General features: G+C 38.9%; 1 protein-coding gene across 1 annotated transcript; it reads right to left on the reverse strand.

Moving 5' to 3' along the window:
* Window positions 1-8,876: 8,876 nt before the first annotated feature.
* LOC107484724 (NAD(P)H-quinone oxidoreductase subunit H, chloroplastic-like) lies at window positions 8,877-10,169 on the reverse strand. The gene is made up of 2 exons (XM_016105266.1): window positions 9,054-10,169; window positions 8,877-8,924 (listed from the first exon to the last, which is right to left on the reverse strand). Exons 1-2 carry the CDS (start codon window positions 10,167-10,169, stop codon window positions 8,877-8,879), a joined length of 1,164 nt encoding a protein of 387 aa, XP_015960752.1.
* Window positions 10,170-13,210: the final 3,041 nt, after the last annotated feature.

The raw sequence follows: 13,210 nt of genomic DNA on the forward strand, positions 1-13,210 counted from the left end.
CCTCTGGGCGTTTAACACCAGATTTACAGCGTCCTGGGCGTTCAGAAAAATGCCCAGTGACAAAAGCATTCCTGGCGTTTAACGCCAGCCAGAAGCAACAGCTGGGCGTTAAACGCCCAGGAGAAGCTACAAATGGGCGTTAAACGCCCAAAACATACAGTGTTTGGGCGTTTAACACCAGGATTGTGGGGAGGAGGCGAATTCGTTTTCAACTCAATTTTCTTTCATTTTTCATGTTTCAATTCATAATTTCTTACATAAACATGTTACAAACTCTAATCTTCCAACCTTCAATTCCAAAAATTTTTAATCCTAATTTCTAAAATCCCTTTTTCAAAAGATATCAAATGTATCTTAATTCATAAACACAAATCCTTCTCAAATCCTCTCCAACTTCTTTTCAAATCTTTTTTAAAACTCAATTATCTTTTCAAATTCACCTCAAATCTTCTTTTTAAAATTCAGATTTATCTTTTTCAAATATCTTTCATAACTTTTAAATTTTAAATTACATCTTTTTCCTATCAAACTTATCTTTTACAAATTATATCTTCTATCTTATCTTTTTCAAAATTTTTGAAAACCCACCGCCTACCCTTTAAATCCATATTCGGCCTCTCTTCTCTCCTCCACAATTCGGAAATTGGCTCTCCTTCTATCCCTCTCCTTTTTTTCTTTTGCTTGAGGACAAGCAAACCTCTAAGTTTGGTGTGTTTATCCGTGATCACTAAACCATACCCACTAAGATCATGGCTCCTAAAGGAAAACAAACCACCCCAAGAGGCAAGAAAGAGAATATTCCAAAACCACTTTGGAATCAAGGGAAGTTCTTAACCAAAGAACATTCATACCATTACTACAAAATAATGGGTCTAAGATCAGTGATCCCAGAAGTTAAATTCGATCTGAAAGAAGATGAATATCTGGAGATCCAAGAGCAAATTCAAAACAGGAACTGGGAAGTCCTAGCTAATCCTGAAACAAAGGTGGGAAGAAACATGGTTCAGGAATTCTACGCTAATCTGTGGTAGACAGACAGGCAGAGAATATCTGGAACTGCCCTCTATGACTATCAGACCTTGGTCAGAGGAAAGATTGTTCACATCCACCCTGACAAAATTAGAGAGATCTTTAAGCTACCTCAGCTGAAAGATGACCCAAACTCCTTTAATAGGAGAATGATGAGAAGAAATAAGGGCTTGGACAAGATTCTAGAGGACATATGTCTCTCTAAAACCAAGTGGACAACCAGCACCAAGGGCGTCCCAAATCAACTCAAGAGAGAATATTTCAAACCAGTCGCCAGAGGCTAGCTGGACTTCATTGGGCGTTCTATACTGCCCACTAGCAACCGCTCTGAAGTCACCATTAAAAGAGCAGTAATGATCCACTGCATTATGTTGGGAAGAGAAGTTGAAGTTCATCAGCTGATTTCGTGTGAACTTTACATAATTGCAAACAAGAACTCCAAAGATGCCAAATTGGCTTATTCAAGCTTAATTTCTATGCTATGTAAAGATGTTGGGGTGAAGATAGGAGTAACTGAGTATATCTCGGTTGAGCGACCAATCACCAAAATATCAATGGAAAGACAACAAGTGCAGGACAACCCCATCAATAGGAGAGCACAGGAATTCCTCCCGGAGATCCCTCAAATTGAATACTGGGAGCATCTTGAAACATCTGTTACCAAGTTTCAAGAAGTTATGGACCAAATAAAAGAAGAACAGAATAATCAAAATAGCATGCTTTGCAAACTGCTTGGGGAACAAGAAGAACAAAGGCGTGGCTTGAAGGAACTGAAGCGTCAAAAACTATCTCTTGAAGGACCAAGCACCACAGACTAGAGGAACATCTATTTCCCAAAATAAAGGTTGTTGAGTCCTAATCTTAGCTTTAACTCTGTGATAGTTGTTCTTATAGGAATTTACCTTAGAAGTTATATATGAGTAGTAGTAATTAGTATATCTATTTTGATTTTATCTCCAATTAAACTATAATTTATTTCACTCATCATCATCAAACATGAATAAAATAGTAGAATTTTAGAATAAAGAGGCAATATTTTTTTCGAGTTCTTAATAAGGAAAATTCTAATTATTTATATATGGTGGAAATACTTTTTGTCTTCTGAATGAATGCTTGAACAGTGCATATTTTTTATATTGAATTTTATAAATGTTAAAATTGTTGGCTCCTGAAAGAATGATGAACAAGAGAAATATTATTGCTGATCTGAAAAATCATGAAATTGATTCTTGAAGCAAGAAAAAGCAGTGAAAAAAAGTAAAAGAGGTAGAAAAAGCCAATAGCCCTTTAAACCAAAAGGAAAGGGTAAAAAGGATCCAAGGCTTTGAGCATCAATGGATAGGAGGGCCCAAGGAAATAAATCCAGGCCTAATCGGCTAAAATCAAGTTGTCCCTAACCATGTATTTGTGGCATGCAACTCCAAGTGAAAAGCTTGAGACTGAGTGGTTAAAGTTGTGATCCAAATCAAAAGATTGTGCTTAAGAACTCTGGACACCTCTAATTGGGACTTTAGCAAAGCTAAGTCACAATCTGAAAAGGTTCACCCATTTATGTGTTGTGGCATTTATGTATCCGGTAGTAATACTGGAAAACAAAGTGCTTAGGGCCACGGCCAAGACTCATAAAAGTAGCTGTGTTCAAGAATCAACATACTTAACTAGGAGAATCAATAATACTATCTAAATTCTGCGTTCCTATGGATGCCAATCATTCTGAATTTTAAAGGATAAAGTGAGATGCCAAGACTGTTCAGAAGCAAAAAGCTACTAGTTCCGCTCATCTAATTAGAATCTGAGCTTCACTTAAAACTCTGAGATACATTGCTTCTTATTTTCTTTTTATCCTATTTTATTTATCTAGTTGCTTGAGGACAAGCAACAGTTTAAGTTTGGTGTTGTGATGAGCGGATATTTTATACGCTTTTTATGGATAATTTCATATAGTTTTTAGTATGTTTTAGTTAGTTCTTAGTATATTTTTATTAGTTTTTAGGCAAAATTCATATTTCTGGACTTTACTATGAGTTTGTGTGTTTTTCTATGATTTCAGGTATTTTCTAGCTGAAATTGAGGGAGCTGAGCAAAAATCTGATTCAGGCTGAAAAAGGACTACTGATGCTGTTGGATTCTGACCTCTCTGCACTCAGAATAAATTTTTTGGAGCTACAGGAGTCCAATTGGCTCGCTCTAAATTGGGTTGAAAAGTAAACATCCAGGGCTTTCCATCAATATATAATAGTCCATACTTTGCGCGAAGATAAATGACGTAAACTGGCATTTAACGCCAGTTCCATGTTGCATTCTGGCGTTCAGCGCCAGAAATAGGTTGCAAGTTGGAGTTAAACGCCAGAAACAGGTTACAACCTGGCGTTTAACTCCAGAAACAGCCCAGGCACGTGAGAAGCTCAAGTCTCAGCCCCAGCACACACTAAGTGGGCCCCAGAAGTGGATTTTTGCACCATCTATCTTAGTTTACTCATTTTTTGTAAACCTAGGTTACCAGTTTAGTATTTAAACAACTTTTAGAGACTTATTTTGTATCTCATGATATTTTTAGATCTGAACTTTGTACTCTTTGACGGCATGAGTCTCCAAACTCCATTGTTGGGGGTGAGGAGCTCTGCAGCGTCTCGATGAATTAATGCAATTATTTCTGTTTTCTATTCAAACACGCTTGTTTCTATCTAAGATGTTCATTCGCACTTCACTATGAAGAAGGTGATGATCCGTGACACTCATCACCATCCTCAACCTATGAACGCGTGCCTAACAACCACCTCCGTTCTACATTAGATTGAATAAGTATCTCTTAGATTCCTTAATCAGAATCTTCGTGGTATAAGCTAGAATCCGTTGGCAGCATCCTTGAGAATCCGGAAGGTCTAAACATTGTCTGTAGTATTTCAAGTAGGATTCAAGGATTGGATGACTATGACGAGCTTCAAACTCGCGAGTGTTGGGCGTAGTGACAGACGCAAAAGGATCAATAGATCCTATTCCGACATGATCGAGAACCAACAGATGATGAGTCGTGCTGTGACAGAGCATTTGGACCATTTTCACTGAAAGGATGGGAAGTAGCCATTGACAACGGTGATGCCCTACATACAGCTTGTCATGGAAGGAGCCTTGCATGTTTGAAAGTGAGGAAGCATTATGTTACAGGAATTCAGAAGACAAAGCATCTCCAAAACTCCAACATATTCTCCATTACTGCATAATAAGTATTAATTAATCCATGCTCTCTTGTTTATTTGCAACTCAATTGATAACTATAATTGGTATCCTAACTAAGATTAATAAGATAACCATAGTTTGCTTCAAGCCAACAATCTCCGTGAGATTCGACCCTTACTCACGTAAGGTATTACTTGGACGACCCAGTGCACTTGCTGGTTAGTTGTGCGGATTGCAAAAGTGTGATTGCAATTTCCATGCACCAGCGCGCGCGTCATGCACGCTTACGCGTGGGGTAGCTTTTTTTTATGAAAGAATGCATGTGAAGATGCAGAATGAATGAATGAATTAACACTAATAAAAATAAAACAAAATAAAACTAAGAATGAAAAAGAACGATCATACCATGGTGGGTTGTCTCCCACCTAACACTTTTATTTATTATCCTTAAGTTGGACCTTTGGTGAGCTCCTTGTTATGGTGGCTTGTGCTTGAACTCATCCAGGAATACCCACCAATGTTTGCAATTCCAATAGCCTCCGGGGTCCCAAATTAGGCGCATACAGCCGTTAAGCAATCTAAAATAAGTGACAAGGCCCCAAGAGTGTTGATTGCTAGAATGAATTCCGGGGTCCCAGAGTTTGCTTTTGCACCCGTCTTTGTGTTGATCATCATTGTTCCAACCGGGTGGTAAGTAATTTGAATTCTCACCGAAGTGTCCAAACAACTTCCTAGACCCATTCAATTGAGCTCTACACCAACCTTTGCATTTAAACTTTGAGCGTTCAACCATATGGAACCTTGCATGATAACTCCTATCACTAACCATCTCCCTCTTACTTTTAAAGCCACACAGAGCTCTAAGTTGACCATCCGTCTCTAGTAGCCCATATTCAAGTGGGAAAGTAAAGGTCAAGGATAAGAATTTTACCCACTTGAACGTTATGTTGGACGGTAATGGCCTTGGGAGAGGTGTTTCTAATGATCTTGCAAGCTCCACTCCCTTGTGCTCTTCTCTGACAACTTCCACCTCTTTGCAAGCCTCTTCAATTTCAACCTCTTTTTCTTGGTATCTTTCTTCTAATTCAATCTCCTCTTCATTGTCTACCAAGGGCATGGGAGGTTGTGCTTCTTCTTCTTTAATCTCCATGTCAAGTCCAATGGGAGAGGATTCAATTGTAGATAAGGATTCATCAATGATTGAGTCCATCTCTTGATCAACCTCTTCAAAGTCTTCAACCAGGCTATGCCTTGGAGGTTGTACACCCTCCTCAACATCAATTTCAAATGCCTTTAAAGGAGGCTCTATAACTTGACTTTTCCATGGAGGTTCAGCATCTCCTAAGTCTTCAACCACTTCTTCCTCTTCAATAATTACGGCTTCCTCTAGTTATTTTAGCATAAAATCTTACTCCTCCTTGATGATCTCCTTTCTATGACAACTCCCTTCAACTACTCCTTCATCTTCAAGGGTCTCTCCTACCTTCACATTTTGGGACTCCTCTTGCTCCTCTGAAAATAAGGCCGCGTGTAACTGATCCATTACAATTGCGTCCCTAAGACGATCCCTTCTCTCTTGTTCCATGTCCATAGTATAATTGGGATCATCTTGCTCTTGGATTGATGGATGTGGGTGTTCCTGCATGGAGGGTGGTGATGGGATGGAGAGATCATTATGTGATTGAAAAGGAAGTGCACTAGAGCTTGAGGGCTGAGTATTCAAGGTAGAGGATTGGTCCATATGGGATGTAAGAGCTTGAAGAGTAGAGGTGAGACTAGTGATAGAGGCAAGTGTGGTATGAAGCTCTATTTGCCCTTGGTGAATAGCACCAAGGGTGTTGTCATCCAGTGGAGGTTAGGGTGGATAGGAGGGTTCATTATTTTGGAAAAATGGTGCATGGTAGGAAGGTGGTTTTTCTTGGTAAGGGCATGGAGATGGTGAATATTGAGGTGGCGGCTCATGAGAGTAATTGTGCTGGAATAGGGGTGGTTCTAAGTATGGTTCATAAGGTGGATAAGGGTTAGGGTCATATGAGGGTGTTTGGTAGTAGGGGACTTGTGAGTTTGGTAGTTCAAACCTATGTTGAGGAGGGGGGTCATAGGCATATGGTGGGGCTTTTTGGTAACTACAAAGGGGTCCACCATATCTATCATCTTGGTACGCACCTCGGAATAGCTCTTGACTATAGTAATTTGGTAGAGGTTGGTTGTCATGAAGAGGTCCACTATAACTATTGTCTTGGTATGCATCATAGAATGGTTGTTGGCTATAGCGCATCAAAGGGGGTTGTTGCCAAGAGGGTAGATCAAATCCTTGTGGCTCCTCCCATCTTTGATTCTTCCAACCTTGATGCCTGTTCTCATTATAGCTTCCATTCCTTACAACAACATTGGAACCAAACTTAAAGCCAGAGGGGTGAGAATTCATAGTAGTTAATAAAAATTAAAAAACAAAAACGAAAACAAATAAACAAGCAAAAGCAAATATTTACAATAACCAATAATAAGGCACACGTTTACAATTCCCCAGTAACGGCGCCATTTTGACGAATGGATTCTTTGCGTGTCTAGAATTTCACAATTAAGTTCTCGTTGAAAGTATAGCTTCTAAACCAACAAAGAATTCCTTCGTACAAAAGATTGGTTGTCACAAGTAACAAACCCCTAATAAATAATAACCGAAGTATTTAAACCTCGGGTCGTCTCTCAAGGAATTGTAGGGAGGTGTTCTTATTATTGGTTATGAGTCATGTAAATTTGGGGTTTTGTGTTGAGAAATAAGAAGAGAAAATTGCAAAGAAAATAAATTAATAACAACAAAAAGCCTTGACTAGGAGAAGATTAATTGGAAGTTCTATCCTTGTTGGACGTTCCCAAGATCAGTTAATAATTGATTGTTGTTTCTACTGAGTTATCCCTTATCTAATAGAGGAAAGTTAAGTAGGGAGCCAACTTCTATTCACAAGTCCTAATCCTCTCCCTCAGGAAGGATTAGCGTTAGTAACTAGAGTGCTAACCAACAACTTCCAATTACCAATGAATTCTTGAGTATTCCAACTCAAGGGTCTCCTCTTAATCAACTTCCAAGTCAAGTTGGGAGCTAGAATATCAACATTAATACCATCTTCCTTGTTATGAAAAGGGAATAGAAAAGAGACATGATAATTGGAATAAAATTGGAAGCAATTAAATAAATAATAAAATTAAATTCATAAAAGCAATCCAATTGTAACTCTGAACAAGGATTAAGAATATGGAAGAATAAGTGACAAGTAAGGAGCAAACTAGAAAGATGAAGTCCTCAGCAGAGGTAGTGTCTATAAATATCCAATCCAACAGCATGAAACTAGGAATCCTAAATCCTAGAGAGAGAAGAGAGCTTGTCTCTCTAAACTACATCTAAAACCTAAAATTGTGAATAATGAGAAGTCGTGTGATGAATGGATTGATTCCCCCACTCTGTAGCCTCTAATATGTGTTTTCTGGGCCGAAAACTGGGTCAAAAATAGCTCAAAATTTGCCCCCAGTGATTTTTGCAGTCGCATTACGTCGCGCGTATGCGCCAGGTGCGCGTGTGCACCAATAGACTTTTTGCCAATGTACGTGTGCGTGTCAAGTGCGCGTTTGCATCACGTAGCTGCATGGCCACTATGACAAATTATATATCATTGCGAAGCTCCGGATGTTCGCTTTCCAATGCAACTGAAACCGCCTCATTCGGACCTCTGTAGCTCTAGTTATGATTGATTAAGTGCGAAGAGGTCAAGGTTGACAGGCTTGCAGTTCCTTCAATTTCTTGTTTTCCTTCCACTTTTGCATGCTTCCTTTCCATCCTCTAAGACATTCCTGCCCTGTAATCTTTGAAAACACTTAACACCCATATCAAGGCACCTAATGGTAATAAGAGAGGATTAAACATAGCTAAATTAAGACCAAAGAAACATGTTTTCAATTATAGCACAAAATCAGGAAGGAAAATGTAAAACATGCGAATTCAATGAATAAGTGTGAGATTAGTGGATAAAATCCACTCAATTAAGTACAAGATGTACCATGAAATAGTGGTGCATCAATAACCAATTGGCCAATGAGAAGCTTGCTTGTTCATGTTGAAAAGTGGAAAATAATCAAACATACACGGCCCTTGTTCAAAAAGCAACAATTTGAAAAGGTTCATTTTAGATTGCTCAAAAATTTGAAGAAAACAAGTGGCTATGTATGTGACTATCTCATTTTATAAAATGTCATGAATTTGCATCAGCCTCAATTCACTAAACAAAATTCAGGTTATGCACTTAGAATGTACCAAACAGGATGGTCACAGCTGTAAAGTCACTTCAGTTTGGTCTTTTAAGCAAAATCAGCAACCAAGTGCATAACTAACAAATTGTCAACTAAACTATGATATGCACAGCAAAAGTTAACACCGAACCAAATAATCACAGCTGTAGATTCGATTCAATTTGGTGTTCCAATCAAATTCATTTAAGTGCATATAGGCATTCAAGCTCAAACACCAGCAGAAATTGGACTAAACTACACACTATGAATCAAAATGCCTAATGAAAACAAAATTTAAAGCCTATGCTGATCAGACACAAGATTTAAACCAAAAATATTCATTTGGGAAATATATCAAGCATGTTGTATGCAGGAATTAAAAGTAGCATTCAAAGTTCATACACAGCAGCATTAAGTCCAGATAAATCAGAAATAATCTGCCAACATTCAAGCATTTAACCCAAAAAACACAAGTCATCTAACCTAATGCCACCTAGTTACTAAAATAGAAATTGAAAGTAGTAAAAATAAAGGAACTGAAATAGAAATAAGGGGAAACAGGTTACAAGGAAGGACATGGAACCTGCGTTGACGGGAAAAAGAAGAAAAAATGGGGAGGCGAGGGTAGTGGCTGGACGAATTTTCCATCTCCAAGGAAAACCATTCTGATCTCCTATTAGAAAAATCTCCAATTCTCCTTTGGGGGCTTCAACTCTTACATAAAGTTCTTGTTTCGGCAATTCAAAAGTCGGAGACGGTTTTTTACTAATGAATCGATATTCAAAATCATTCCATTCTGGTTCCCTTTCCCTATCAAAGTAACGGATTTCTAAATTCTCATATGGTCCGCCGGGAATTCCTTCCAAAGCCTGTTGAATAATTTTTATGGATTCCACCATTTCACCAATTCGAACTAAATAACGAGCTAATGAATCTCCTTCTTTTTGCCATTGAACGTCCCAATCAAATTCCCCATAACACTCATAATTTTCAACTTTACGCAGATCCCATTGTATTTCGGAAGCCCGAAGCATCGGTCCTGATAAACCCCAATTAATTACTTCCTTTCCACTAACAATGCCTATTCCCTCAACCTGTTCTAAAAAAATGGGATTTCGCGTAATAAGTTTTTGATATTCAACAACCCCTGTTAAAAAATAATCGCAGAAATCTAAACATTTATCTATCCAACCATGAGGTAGATCGGCCGCGACTCCCCCGATACGGAAAAAATTATGCATCATTCTCATACCTGTCGCAGCTTCGAATAGATCATATATTAATTCTCTTTCTCTAAAAATATAGAAGCAAGGGTGGTTGCAGTAGCACAGAAGTTCGCCGCTTCTGGTTCTGTTCGTTGGAATTGGAAGGCGTGGCCTAGGGTTGCCGTCGCAGACACATGGTGCAGCACGGTACAAAGAAGATAAAAAGGGAAATATAGAAGAGCGAGGAGAAGAAGAAAGGAAGAGAGGGCGACGGTGGTCATCGACGGTAGCGAGGGGTCGGACGAAGGTGTCTAGGTGGTCTGAACTGGAGAGTGCGTAAGGTTGGGTGATGGTGCTACTGTGCTTTAGGAAGAAGAAAGAAGAAAAGAAAAGGTCGGGATGGGGCTTGTGAAGTGCGACAGTTTCCCTTTTCGAATTAACGTTCGAAAAGTGACCTGTGCGGACGCACAAGGTCATGTGCGGACACATGAAAAGGAGAAGAAAGCGTGTGCGCACACACAGCAGCGTGCAGGCGCTGCGAACAGAAAGGCCATCGTAACCTGTGCGGATGCACAAGACATTGTGCGCGCACAGAAAACAAAAATGGGGGTTGTTCCCATGCACAAGGGTTGTGTGCACTGCGACCAGAAGGGGTGTCAAAGGGTGTGTGTGCGCACCAAGCTATGCACACGCACAGATGGGTTTCTTTTTTTTTTTTGAAAGAAAAGTGAGGAGTGTGCGTGCGCATGCAAGGTGTGTGGACGCAGAAGGAGGAAAGAAAGGGGTGTAACACGCACAAGCCGTGCGCGTGCCGTGAACAGAGGGAGTGTTTTGGGGTGTGCGTGTGCACGCTTATGTGCGGACGCACAGGGACGGAAAAATAGGGGAACTGTGCGCGCGCACAAGGCTGTGTGTACGCACAGGACTCTGTTCCTGCAACAAAAATTCCGCCTCTATAGCATCAAGCATGATATCCAAAACAGGTTTTCAAGTCCCAAAACATCATAAAACTCCCAAAAACACATTATTTCACTACAATTACCCAACAATAATCAAAATAAAACTAACCAACCAAGAAAAATAATCAATTATTCCAGCATTAAAAACTAAAAGAGAGAAAGTTAAAAGGATATTACCATGGTGGGGTGTCTCCCACCTAGCACTTTGGTTTAAAGTCCTCAAGTTGGACTTGGTGAGGAGATCCTAGTTAGGGTGGCTTGTGTTTCCACTCCTCCTTGAATCTTCAACCAAGTTTGCTATTGATTTAACCTCCGGGGTCCCAAATGAATAGCCTCGAACTATTTAAAGACTCCAAGATAGCAACTACGATCCATGAGTGTTGACTCCTCAAACCAATTCCCGGATCCCATACTCTAGTCTCTTGTTCATATTCTCGTTGATCTTCATTGTTGCACATAGATGAACATTATCTTGAATCACCATGGACAAACTTGTACACTCCCCCGAATCCACTAGATTGACTCTTGCACCAAAATTGAGCTCCAAATGTTAACTTGGCCTTTTTGATGAACTTTCTATTCCCTTGCCAGTTAGCATTCTTCTCTCCACCATCCACTACTCCGAGAAGGGTTTGAAGTTGACAATCCGTCTTTAAGATGGCATATTGATGTGGGCCTAGAAAGCTTGTTGGAGAAATCTTCACCCACTCAATTTGCTCTTGCATAAGTACCTTCACTTCTTGGTAGCCAAAATCTTCCTCAACTTCTTTTGAATCTTCCTCATCATCACTCAAGTCAAAAATTGAGGGTTGTGTGAAATCCACATCAACATCTCCTTCAAATTCAAACAAGGGAGGCTTATGAATGTTATTAGAGGGATCAACCAAGTTGGACAAAAAATCTTGAAAGATGGAATCCTCTTTATCAACTCCCACCAACTCTTCATTTGTCTCCTCTTGTGCTTCATGTTGTGACTTGTCATCTTCTACTTGATTTTGCAATTTCTCAATCATTCCACACTCTTTACTTGGTTCCATACATTCATCCACTGGAATTTCTTAGTCATGGCATGAATGCAATGAAGCTAACCGGTCAAGAGTTTCCGCTAAGGTAGACATGACTTGTTCTTGCTTCTTCCGGAACTCTTGTTGGTCTTAAATTAGTATAAAAAGTACTTCTTGTGTGACTTGATCCATGTGTGAAGATGAATATTGAGGAGATGAAGTTTGACAATCAAACTCATGAGGGTAAAAGTCTTGGTTTTGTATGTAGTGAGGTGATGGCATATAGAATTGGTGCCTATAAGGGTAAGAGTTTGGGTTCCATTGGGGTGCATTGTGGTGATGGTGTGAAAAATTCATGAACAAAATGTAAACAAAAACCTACTAACAAAAGCAAACAAACAACCAAAAAGTGCTATTTACACTATTAACATATTCACATCAATCAAAAGATATAACACCAATTGCAGTCCCCGGCAACGGCACCAAATTTGATGATAGAGATTTCTATGTCGGTTTAGAATCAATAGAGTCGAGTCGATAGTAGCATAGTCCAAATCAACAATAAACTCTCACAATCAAATGTTATCACAATTCAAACCAAATATAAACCGAGAGTCATTTAACCTCAGGTCGTTCTCCCTAGGAATGCAATTGGAAGTGTTACTCTTTCAGTTGTTAGGGACAAAAAGGGATGTTTTCAAATCAAGGAACAAAAGATTAAAAGAACTAAGTAATAAGAGAACGAAGAGATGATCAAAATTGATATTAAATCAAGTAAGAGAAAAGTAAGATCAAAACTAGTAAAAATGCAAGGTATGTAAAAAAGAGCCATGACTTGGAAAAATGAGGATCTAACGAATCCTATCATTGCCATAACCACAACTATGATAATTATGATGAGTCAATCTCGCCTAGTTAACCCCAAACATCGAGGAGTAAGTCAAGCAATCATAATTGACCTTAATCCATAAGTCCTAGCTAACTTATCAAGCTAGTTGATAAAAAGCTAGCATCAATGGAAACAAGAGTCAACTAACTACCCAAGAATTATCACTAAATGTCAGACATTATGACTCTAGTATCTTAGGAACTCAAGCGCCAAGCCAAGGTGTGAAAATCTACTCACAATCTAAGGTTGGCATTTTTACAAACACCTTGTGTGCATAAAAGTAAAACATGGAAAATTGCAAGAAAAATTGGAAAAATATAACCAACTATGCACAAAACCAAATATAAACAAGCAATCAAGCATAAAGGAAGCATAAAACATTAAATTCATCAATCAAAACTTCAAGAAACTCAAAATTGGAAATATGAACAAAGTAACTTGAACCAAAAGGAAATGGAAGTAAAAGTGCTTTAATTAAAGAGGAAACTGAGAGTACTTACAGTTAAAAAAGCAAAATCCAAAATCAAAGCTTACAATAAAATGGTATAATGGAAATGGAAATGAAACTTTAAGAGAGCAAAGCTACACTACTCCTACTCCTACTCCTAATTACTCTCTAAAAAAACTATCTAAGTGAGCTCTCTTCATAATTGTTGAATTCCCCTT

Source organism: Arachis duranensis, chromosome 4 (assembly GCF_000817695.3).
Source record: "Arachis duranensis cultivar V14167 chromosome 4, aradu.V14167.gnm2.J7QH, whole genome shotgun sequence".
Taxonomy (NCBI): domain Eukaryota; kingdom Viridiplantae; phylum Streptophyta; class Magnoliopsida; order Fabales; family Fabaceae; genus Arachis; species Arachis duranensis.

Excerpts from the sequence above, each read along its gene's own strand:
- LOC107484724 (XM_016105266.1), bottom strand. The coding sequence starts at position 10,169 with ATGACCTTGTGCGTCCGCACAGGTCACTTTTCGAACGTTAATTCGAAA. Across the intron at positions 8,925-9,053 it reads CAGGTTCCATGTCCTTCCTT|ATTATTTCTGATTTATCTGG; the intron begins GTAACCTGTTTC and ends GAATGTTGGCAG.